The sequence below is a fragment of the Mesoplodon densirostris genome, chromosome 18 (assembly GCF_025265405.1).
Source record: "Mesoplodon densirostris isolate mMesDen1 chromosome 18, mMesDen1 primary haplotype, whole genome shotgun sequence".
Classification (NCBI taxonomy): Eukaryota; Metazoa; Chordata; class Mammalia; order Artiodactyla; family Ziphiidae; genus Mesoplodon; species Mesoplodon densirostris.
Genome location: NC_082678.1, coordinates 7,706,160 through 7,717,904, shown reverse-complemented (window position 1 = coordinate 7,717,904; position 11,745 = coordinate 7,706,160). Strand labels below are relative to the sequence as shown.

General features: G+C 40.9%; 1 protein-coding gene across 1 annotated transcript; it reads right to left on the bottom strand.

Moving 5' to 3' along the window:
- Nucleotides 1-8,444: 8,444 nt before the first annotated feature.
- On the bottom strand, nt 8,445-11,103 carry CFAP97D1 (CFAP97 domain containing 1). The gene is made up of 5 exons (XM_060082846.1): nt 10,980-11,103; nt 10,422-10,492; nt 10,032-10,150; nt 8,983-9,106; nt 8,445-8,492 (listed from the first exon to the last, which is right to left on the bottom strand). Exons 1-5 carry the CDS (start codon nt 11,101-11,103, stop codon nt 8,445-8,447), a joined length of 486 nt encoding a protein of 161 aa, XP_059938829.1.
- Between the last annotated feature and the right edge of the window lie 642 nt (nt 11,104-11,745).

Genomic DNA, 11,745 nt, shown 5'->3' with positions numbered 1-11,745 from the left:
ACAGATGCACCAAGCCTATGATGTAGGATTCTTTTTTGGCCGCACCACGTGGCTTGTGAGATCTTAGTTTCCTCACCAGGATTGAACCCTCACCACCACAGTGAAAGCGCCGAGTCCTAACTGCTGGACCACCAGGGAATTCCCTGATGTAGGATTCTTATCACCCCTATTATACAAACGAGAAGAACAAGGCTAAAAAGTTTAAATAATGTGTTCAAGTTCACACAGTTTTAAAAAAATGGCAGAGCCATTGTATTTGAGCCCAGGTCTTCGTAATACCAGAGATGGTCATTAATCACTATACTGCCTGTTTCTTTTGTGGTCCCATAATTGAGGCTACCTGTTAAATTATGGACTTAGAAGTGAGGAATGTGTTCCCAGCTAGAATTTACAATAATATGCAGTGTGGTTGCAGCTTCTAAGACTGAAAATAGGCTGCTTACATGTGTAAATTTTGAAGCTCTTTTCCTCATGAGAGAAAGAAGGAGGCCAGGTGAAGGGTGAAGCACCAGGGAGATCTGCTGCCCGTTTAGAAATTTCCATTTTTGCCTTCTTACACAAGGATACCTATGCCACATTCTAGCTCATGAACCTGGTAGGTCCACCTAACAGGATCACATTCTTCAGACCTTCCTAGCAAAAGGATGAGGACCTCTTTGCACTTACAAAGTACTGGATTCTTACCAAGTGAAATTAGTCTTGAGCTGTTCCACATAGAACCAGCACAGGGAGGGCAGCTGCCCTTTGAAGTGGAATGGCATATGCCAAGTTGTGTGTATTATTCAGGAGAGCCAGGATCTAAACTCAGCTCTCCGGCAAAAAACACATAAGTTAAAATTACTCCAGAAAAATCACTTAGGGAGGCCCCTTGGTGGAGATCCTCACCAACTCTGAAGTCCCATCTGGGTGGTTTTCCCCCATTGTAGGAGCACAGTGGTTGAATAACATGATTTTTTTTGTGTGTATTTCATACTACAACAGACATTTTCCGCCTCTTAATATTTTGGCACAATTGTCAGATGAAATAGTAATCATTCCCTTCATGTGTATTGTGAAGCAAGGCATTAAAATGTGATGCCTGCTTTATTTCCTGTCAAAATAGCCTTCTCACCCTCTAAGGCAAGCTGTGTTGACAGCTGTTTGGCTGCTACGAAATCTGTGAGTAGAATGGACAGGGCCCCAGAGACAGGTCATTTGTAAAGTGTTTTTGCTGTTCATAAAAAGAAAAGTCTTATTTTTTTTTAAAAAAAAAGCACCTGTTCACAGATATATATTGGTGGAATGTGTGTAAATTCAATTCCCAGTCCCATTCCAGCCAGTAGCACATATGTTCTGACCCCCTGGGCAAAATTTTTGCAAAAGTCCATCACTCTGGGTCTCACACCAAGAAATCTTCTTATTTCATACCTCTCAAAATGTACCTTTTATTCCCCCTTGGGCCCTCAAATGCCAGTAAGCTCTCTGCCTGTGTCTACAACCAGAGAGAATGTGAGCTCTGGAGGGCTTTTCTAGGTCAAGGATGTTAGATGGGTGGGTCATATGTGCTGCCACCAACCATTCTTATACCCGTGGCAGACAGCACTAACTGATCACAGTACTCTCTTGCTGAATGTAGGCACTGCTTTGGATCTTTCAGGGTATAGTATCCAGTCTCAACTGAGCAGAACTGGCAAGTGAGTTATCCTGTTTGCCATCCTTGATCCATAAATTTGTAATCTTCTATACCATCTACTCCACTCCCTGAAGGAAATGGGTTTAAGAAAATTATAACCATCTGTCCTTCACAGGCAATGCTTAGCTATGTTAAACATTAGCCAATTGTGCTTTTACCATTGTATGTTTGAAAACATACGTGCTTTAAGACATGTGACCCATCAAAGTTTTACATCCACTTACTCAGGGTTACATCATTTATGCCACCAATCACAGGATCGTGCGTCCAAAAAAGTGAAAACATTTGGTGACTTATTTAATAACTACAGACACAAAACCCATATGCACAAAACCCATTCTTGAATCATATAGTTTAGAACTAATAAGCAGTATTTCTCTAACTGGTGGAGTCGATATGGATTTTTTTTTCCTGCCCTTTGAATACAGTCTTAAACTGCTTCCTTTAAAAGCCAGGCTTGTGGTTTCAGAACAAGATGATGTAGGATCATTTTTCCCTCCTCCTCAACTCTAAATACAACTTAAAACCTTGGAAATTTATTAAAAAGACAATGATAAAAGGACTCTGAAAGCTGGAAAGAAGATGGTGGATTGATTAGGGAACCTCAGGACTTGAGGAACAACAACGTGGTGACTTTCCTGGGTTTTCTTTTCATCTCCCACACCCGACTGGGCTCTGGAGAGGCCTGCAAACCAGAACCACCAATAGACAGAGACAGGGAAGAAAAAAGGAAGGAAGGAAAAAAGGGAGGGAGGGAGGAAGGGAGAGAGGAAGGGAGAAAAGCTTGCTTTCTCTGCCAAAGGACAGGGAAGGGGAAGCCTAGTAGAGACCTACTGGGGAGCTCCAGCCCTAGCTCCACACCTGGGTACCAGCAAGTGGCCCAGTTCATTCAGAGCAGGATTGAAGCCCTATGTCTCCCTGCCGTCCACCCAGTGATATTAGGAGACCCAGGCCCAGCAGTGTCTGCCTGCCCCTCTGCAGAAGGTGGTCCAGCAACACTGTGCAGCCCAGGGAAGCACCTTCCTACACTGCAGAAGACACCAGCAGGGGTTGAGTGGGAGTCCTGGAAGCACCCAAAGAACAAGCAGACCAGAATAGTATTGCAAAGGCTCAGAAAACTATAATGTCATTGGAAATAAAACCCATAAAAGAAGGAGAAACTTACACACTACACCTAAACAGGACTCCTACCTGCTATAATAGAAGATGTAAATAGCATTAAGAGATTCCTAACATAATTACCCAAATATCCAGGATACAATAGAAAATCACTCATCATATCCCAAACCACGAAAACCCCAATCTAAATAAGAAAAAAAAATCAACTGATACCAATATGATATGATTCAGATGTTGGAATTTATCTAACAAGGATTTTAAAGCAATTGTAGTAAAAATGTTTCAACAATCAGTAACGAATTCTCTTGAAAAAAAATTTTTTTAAACAGAAAATCTTAGCAAAGAAATAGAAGCTATGAAAAATAACCAAGTGGAAATTATAGAAATGAAAAGTTATTGTAAAATTAAAAACTCAGATGAACTCAGTAGTAGAGTAGAAATGACAGAAGATCAAATCAGGGTACTTGAGGACAGATCAATAAAATTTACTCAATCTGAACAACAGACTGGGAAAAAAAACCAAAACGAGAGCCTCAAGGACCCATGAGACAATAACAAAAGGGCTAACACTTGTATCATCAGAGTCCCAGAAGGAGAGGAGAAAGTGTGGGACCAAAAAGTACTCAAAGAAATAATAGCTGAAAATTCCCCAAATTTGATGAAAGATATAAATCTACATATTCAAGAAGCTGATAAACTCAAAATAAGATAAGCCCAAAGAAATCCATACCAAGATACATCATAATTAATCTTCTAAAAACTAAAGACTAAGGAAAAAAAAATCTTAAGAACAGGGAGAAACAATGGGGAAGGAACACTAACGCAAGTTCTATTTTAGTATTACTATCAAGGAGACCGTGGAGGCCAGAAAAAGTGACACAACATTTCACAAGTGCTGACAGCAAAGATTGTCAACTTTGAATCCTATATGTGAGGACACTATCCTTCAGGAACAAAGGGGAAATAAAGACATTCTTAGATGAAGGGAAACTAACAGAATTTGTTGAGACTGACCCTTAAAGAATGGCTAAAGGAAGCTCTCCAAACAAAATGGCAGAAGGCTGGGACTTTCAGAAAGGAAAAAAACAACTGAAAAGGTAAAAATAGAAGTAAACATAATAGATTGTTCTTCACCTCTTGAGTTTCTTTATCCATATTTTCTGGTTGAAACAAAAGTTATAACCCCATCTGATGTGATGCTCTGTGTATGCAGAGGAAATACATAAGATAATTATATTCTAAAAGTGAGGAGGATAAAGGGACCAATTAAAAGACAGAGATTGGTAGAGTGGATTAAAAAAACTTGACCCAACTATACGTCATCTACAAGTGTACATAGGTAGTCAGAAAGTAACGATGGAAGCTTAAATATTATGCAAACAATTTTTTTAAAAACATCATTTTAAAAGGGTATATTATTATCAGATAAAGTAGATTTCAGAGAAAGAAAATTACTAGGGACAAAGAGGGACATTATAAAATGGTAAAAAGGATCACTCCACCAAGTAGGTATAGCAATCCTAAATGTATATGCACCAGAGCTTTAAAATACATGAAGAGCTTTAAAACACCAGAGCTTTAAAATACATGAAGCAGGGACTTCCCTAGTGATGCAGTGATTAAGGATCCGCCTGCCATTTCAGGGGACACAGGTTCAATCCCTGGTCTGGGAAGATCCCATATGCCGCGGAGCAACTAAGCCCATGTGCCACAACTACTAAGCCTGCACTCTAGAGCATGCGAGCCACAACTACTGAAGGCTGCGCACCTAGAGCCCGTGCTCTGCAACAAGAGAAGCCACCACAATGAGAAACCCGTGCACCGCAATGAAGAGTAGCACCCGCCTGTCACAACTAGAGAAAGCCCACGCTCAGCAATGAAGACCCAATACAGTCAAAAATAAATAAATAAAAAATAAATTCATTAAAAAAAACAGCTTGAGCACCACTTGCTTTAAAAATAAATAAATAAGATACATGAAGCAAAAACTGATAGAGCTAAAAGTTGAAATAGACAAATCTACAGTTATAATTGGGGAATTCAACACCCTACTCTCAACAATTGATAGAACTAGAACAGAAAGCTATCCAGTGTATAAAAGAACTAAACACCATCAACCAACAGGATCTAATTGACCTTATAAAACACTTCCCCCAACAGCATCACGATATACATTCTTTTCAAATGTCCATGAAATATTCACCTAGATAGATCATATTAATAAATTTTAAAAGAATTGGAAATATAGAGTATGTTCTCTGACCATAATGGACTCAACAGGAAAATCTCCAAACATTTAAAAGAATACCTAATATAACCTGAGCAGTTCATGGAAACTTCCTAGAGAATGGACTTGCTTGTATAAATAATGTATAGGTGTTTTTCAGGTAAAGACATAGAACTATGGATTTTCCAGCTAGAGGGGACAACAGATGAATGGGATGAGAAGAAAACATGTCTTCTGTTAGTTGAAAAGGGCAAGAAATGATGAGATATAAGTTTGCAGACATTTGTCATTTTTGTGAAATTCTAGTATCTGAGCCTCATTCTAACTGGGGAGAAATTTCCTATTCTGGTGAGAATGAGAAGCAGAACTCATGTTCAGCATTGGAAAAAGGCAGATACACATTCCCCCAACTTCCCTTGCAGATAAGGAATGGGCATATATGATCTAAGTTACACAAATCAGATACACCTTCACTGAGTTGGAATTGGGAGAAAGTGACACAAAATGGCGGAGACAGTGAAGACTTTTCAGAGGGAGCACTAGCAGGTCAGCAAGGTCCGGTTCTAGATAGAGCAAGGGCAGCTGTGCTAGCCAGAGCGCCACAGACCAGTTCTACAGCAAGACTTGGGGCGTTGTCCCTTGATGTGCCGCTTGAAGCTGGGTTCTGCAGTTTTCTAGCAAATACTGTTAACTATTTCATATTCTTTCAATAAATTATTTCACTACTTAAAGTCAATTTCTGTTGCTTGAACTAAGAATTCCTGTTGATAGAGGCTTCCAAGACAGGAGGAACAGGATTGAAGGGCGCCATATTAAGAAGTGTGGCTCATTCTGGAAGGAATGGCAAATCATTGAAGGTATTAAGCTAGAAAGTGATATGGGCATATTTTTGCATTAATAATACCGGTGGTAAATCACAAGCGCCTGAAATGGGGAGTAGCATATACAAAGACTGAGAAGCAGGACTGGTAGATTAAAAATATGCAGGAAGGAGGAAGGGATGAAAGAGAGGGACTAAAGGATGACTGCCAGACTTCTCACCTGGATGTCTAGAAGAATAGTTCCTCAAACTGAGATGAACTGGAACCAGTTTAAAAATGAATTTATATTTGGACATATTGATTTTTTCTTTAAACTTTTTATTTTGAGATAATTGTAGATTGACATGTGTGAAAGAAATAATACAGAGAGATCCTGTGTACCCTTTACCCAGTTTCCCCAGGTGGTAGCACCTTACAAAACTATACACAATATCACAGCCAGGATATTGATATGGGAGAGTCAGGATACAGAACAGTTTCACCATTGATAAATTGAATGTCATCAAAATTAAAATGCTTTGCTCTGTGAAAGATGAAAAGATAAATTACAGAAAAAATATTTTGCAGATCACATATCCAACAAAGGGCCTGGATCTAGAATATGTAAAAAACTCTCAAAATTCAATAAAAAGAAAACAATCCAATTAGAAAATGGGCAAATGCACCAATATTTTACCAAAGAGGATTTACAGATAGCAAGTAAGCATATGAAAGATGTTCAACTTCATTAATTAGAGAAATGCAAGTTTCTCTACTGCACACATGTTATAATGCCTAAAATTTAAAATGGTGGTAACATCAAATGCTGCTGAGGATGTGGAAAAACTGGCTCACTCATCCATTGCTGGTGGGAATGTAAATGGTACAGCCACTCTGGAAATAGCTTTACAGTTTCTTTCAAAATGGACGTATCATACAACCCCACAAATACACTCTTGGGCATTTATCCCAGAGAAATCAAACTTATTTTCATGCAGAAACTTGTGCACAAAAGTTCACAGCAGCTTTATTCAAAATGGTCAAAAAACTAGAAACTACCCAAATGTCCTGCAGTAGGTGAATGGTACATTCATAAACTGTGGTACATTCCTACCATGGAATACTACTCAGCAATAAAAAGGAATGAATTATTGGTATACACAACCTGGATGAACCTCAAGGAAATTCTATGGAGTGAAAAAAGCCAATCTGAAAAGAATGGATACATACTGCATGACCCCATTTATGTAACACTCATGAAACAGCATAATTACAGAGATGGAAAACAGATTAGTGATTGCCAGGGGTTAGGGCTGGAGGAAGAGAGAGGCTGTAGCCAAAAGGGGTAGTACAGTAGAGTATTTCCATAATGGTACAGTTAACTGTCTCGAATGTGGTTGTACTTATACAAAACTAGACATGCTAGCTACAGAAAACTAGCTATACACCTACATACAAATGAGTGCATGTATAATTGTGAATTTATATATGCTCTATAGATTGTAGTAATGCCAACTTCCTAGATTGATACTGTACTGTATTTACATAAGATGTTAACATTGGGGGAAGCTGCGTGAAGGGTGCAGGAGGCCCCACCGTACATTTATTTGCAACTGCCTGTAAATCTAATTATTTTAAAATAAAACATTTATTTGTGATAAGAACATATAAGATCTACTCTCTTTCAAAATAATTAGACCAATTACAGAAGACATGCAGCACTGTCTTGTCATGTGTTCATATGCTTTTGTTTTCCATCTTGACAGAGCTGAACTTGTGGCTGGATCATCACACCCCACCTATTCTTTCCCCCGGGGTGGTGGTGATGGTGTATGTTTTAAAAAGTTGTCTCTTTCTCTCTCTCATTAAAACTTTTCATAGCCCCCCATAAAAATGCTTGTTGCATCTTTCCTTCTGCCTGCCCCATTCTGTCTCCATTTGGGGATGGGACTTAAAGCCTGTGGGTACTTTAAATGTAACTTACTCATTTTATATTCCAAACTTTATTGTAGCATCCTAAGACCGAGCATTCAGCCACTTAGGAGTGTCTTGAAATCCTAAGCAGCTAAGAAATCCTAGGGCCTTCTCTTGTCTTTTCCATGGTGCGTAACCTTGTATTCAGGGAGAGGACAGGGAGAGAAATGGAGAGCCATCAGTTATACAGCACTGTTCTTTGGAAAGCTTGAGTGTCCATCTATCCTTCTCCCCAGGGGCAGCAGCAGAGCAGGGAAACTTAGTCATTACTAATAATATGAAATAATACAAAATGCCAACACAATATTACTTTTGAACAGTGACAGAGATCTGTAATATAAGTTTAGCATAATATTAAAGCCACAAGACCTCCTGTTTATGTCTTATTGAAACAAATCACTTCCCCTTAGACTCATGTAAAGACTCAAAGCTGATGCCAAAAGGCAGTCATTTCCTACTTGTATGCAGAGAGGAAACAAAGACAGAGCTCTAGTCCCTGACTGGATATCCAATCAATATTACAGAAGAGCAAAATCCACCCCTTATTTGGGCCCCTCGTTCTCCATCTACACGGTTTTTAAGACTTTGGCATCAACTGTGATCACCGTGTTCTCTAATAAAGAGCAGCCATGTGAAGACATACCTATTCATCTCAGGAGAGAAGACACTTGGTTGTATTTCTGATATAGCGCCTTGAATTCTTGAAGGAAAAGAATCAGAAAGATTTATGTCAATGCCAGGGTGCTGATGCAAAAGTTGAAGTACTAAATCCTATGGATGGCTTAAAAAGGCTTCCAGACCAAAGCCAGGGAGTGGAAGTTTATAAAAGCACTGCAGATGGCTTTTTTTTTTCCTTCTTGAAGAGCCATTCTTAAATGAAGCAAACCAACCACATACTGAATTGTATACCCTCATCCCCTTTGCTTGTCCATTCAGCCTAAATGAATTAAGGGATGAGGGAAGATGCTACCAGATATTCTCTGAAGCTGACACATAATGACTTTGCTACCAAGCTGGTGGATGGTTTGCTCCTGTTGTTAGCTTTGTAGGCTCTGGGTAGTTTTTCTCTCAACGATTGTTGCATTTCTCATGATTTCACCCTCAGCCGCTTAGGGGTCTCTCCTGAGATTGGCTCTACTCTGAACGCAAACTCTGTGCGTGCACAGGAATATCACAGAGTACCCACGTGCCTGCCAGTCTAACTCCAACGACCTGCGGTCATAGTGGGGTTTGCAATCACCAAGCCTCTTCAGAATGCCCTGGTTTTCCACGGTGATTCTCATTAGCTCCCGGTTCCTTTTTTCTCTGTTTAAGCTGAAAAATACAAAATCCCAAGACGTGTGAAGAATAAAGTTCTCCTCCTGGATGGGAGTGGGGGAGATGAAGTCGTGATGTCATAAATCCAGGCTGCCAAAGTGCAGGGAACCAGCTGTCCCGCCGAGCCCTGAGGCCCTGTACGCCTGTTGAACCAGACCACACTCTGAGAAACGTGCAAAACCTTTTCAGATTAAGTGGTTCTCAGCCCTGCTGCCTACTAGAAAATTCTACTTTATGGGTCTGGCATGGAGCTTGGGCATTGGCATTTTGCAAAAGTTTTCCAGGCATTATTATGTGAAACCAGGATTGAGAATCTCTGGTTTAGAGAATGAAGTTCTTGCCTACAGATAAATCACAAATGGCTGATGACAAGTTTTGGTTCACCTCACTCCCCTCAGCTTTCAACTCAATTTCAGAATACAAGGATTAGGAAAGACTTCTTGACACTCCCCCCGCCCCAACACACACACACAGACACACACAACACTCTTCTTTCCCTGCATACACTCCTTTGGAGCCCTGATCACACTGCGTAGCTATTTACATAAATGTCCCCCTTACCTGACACTGGGTTCTTTGGAGTTAGGAAATATACTTCTCATTCCACCTCTATAGTCCTGGTGCTTAGCACATGGTAGTTCAGGAAATATTTGCAGAAGCAATTTTAAGAGTGCTGTAGTCCCAGCTATGGTCACCATTTTACAAAAGTGCTTTCTTGTGACAAACTCTGAATAGGACTCTGAAGAGTCCCTTTAACGCTAGAGAAAGGTCCCTGTTTGGGGTGGTTTACTTTCTCCTTAACTTGGTCTCTTTGGTTATCCCTCAAGATAACTTCCCTTAAGTATTCCTCTGGCACTAAAACCCAACAAGGGTGAAGTCAATTTTGACTTTTGGAAAATGAAATGAAGAGAAAGAACACTACCTCTTAGAGAAATATTCGTTCCAGCAATCCACCTTGGCGGGGCCACGGTGGGCGTTGGCAATTTTCTGACACAGTTGCTTGTTTTCATATTCGATTTTGTCGAATTTCTTTTGTTCACCCTGGTGAGAAACCCCACCCCATCATGGTGACGTCATTGCTACATGATGCTCCATCACACAACGGCTGAGCATCCCCCTCCTCTGGGATTGTGCCAAAGGGGCATATTGGGGGCCACAGTGGAGACTGGGAGAGAAGCTGAGGAATCCAGGGGTGGTGTGTATGGGGAGGAGAAGGATGAAGGAATCTTTGGTGAGGTGGATATTTAGAAGGCTCTGGGAAACTGGCCCTCTTTAGGACATAGATAACATCAATAATGGCAGGAACAAGTACCTGTAGTTTGCTCAGTTTTAAAATGTGTGGTGTGTGCACCACTGGAGGCTTGGTATCAACAGTAGGCTTCACTAGAGAGGGGGGAAAGAGAGCAATGTTACATCACAGGTGTCCTCTTAGTAGCCTTAGACATTCTAGACAATGGCCCTGATTAAAACATTACAAGTTTGAATTCTGAACTAATCCAGTTCAGGAATTTTGGTTTAGTTGACTTTCCCAAACTGACATCTTTTGGAGAGTTTTGAGCAGACATGAGAGAATGGTGAGGGCTGTGAAAAATAAAATTTACAGACATAAATATCCTTTGAATTTAATCAAAGAAACCTCTCTCCCACCCTCTCCCAGTACGACTAGCCTGGCTACTGGATGCTGAAGTCCTATCCTCTGTCTACCTTACTTTGGCTTTAAAGAGTTTAAATGAGCATATTCATCAAATGAACTCCCTGGTGGAAGATAAATTTGCAAAGCCATGTACTGGTCTGGTTTACTGTCAATATCTCTAAGGTGGGCCCTTTCAGAACCCCAATCGCAGTGTCCAGTTCAAATTGCCCCACGTACCTGTTTGTATTCTATTCTTATGAAATACATAGTGGTCAAAGTCCAGTTTCCTCCTGAATGATGTGCTCTGACTATGATTAGAGACGATTACAGGGTAGGCTAGATAATCCAGGGATTTGTTCATCTTCTCTTCCTAGTCTCACTCCAGAAATGAGGCACCCAGCCTCCTCTGTGAGGTACTTAGCTGTCCTCATGACGGGTTACCATAGTTACCCAGTTATGACATCAGGGACCGGTCCCCCGGAAGAAGGAGGAGCCCCAGAGCATGCCTGGCCGTCCCTGGGCTTCTCTTTTGAGAGCTAACCCAGTCAAGATGAGGGCGGAGGCTCAGAAGCCTTCCCAGCTGTCTGGAATGCAGGTACCACCAACAGCATCAGGAAAAGGGGTGGTGTCTGGGAGGGGTGGGAAGGCACGGGGTGGGAGTGGGGAGAAATCCAGCCTTGGTTACACACCTTGGGCTATAAGTTTAGTCTCCATTGCAATGGTTTCCCTGAAGGTGTGAGACTACAGCTGTTTGCAGAAGTAAAAGACCTTAATGCTAATTTGATCCAATTTCTTCATTTTGCAGATGAGGAAACTGAAGTCCAGAGCAACAGCCAAACTGCTGTAGAACAAGTTAGTGGCAGAACTGGGCTCAGGATGTGGGTTTCCTGAATTCCCAGGACCACAGGTGCTTTTTGGAGAGGTGGGGGGATCTGCCATTTTCATGGCAATGGAGGAGAACAGAGACGGTCTTTTGCTGGCAGTTGGACCTCAGTAAATGATG

Excerpts from the sequence above, each read along its gene's own strand:
- CFAP97D1 (XM_060082846.1), bottom strand. The coding sequence starts at position 11,103 with ATGAACAAATCCCTGGATTATCTAGCCTACCCTGTAATCGTCTCTAAT. Across the intron at positions 10,151-10,421 it reads TAAAACTGAGCAAACTACAG|GGTGAACAAAAGAAATTCGA; the intron begins GTACTTGTTCCT and ends GTTTCTCACCAG. Across the intron at positions 8,493-8,982 it reads CGTTGGAGTTAGACTGGCAG|AATTCAAGGCGCTATATCAG; the intron begins GCACGTGGGTAC and ends TTTTCCTTCAAG.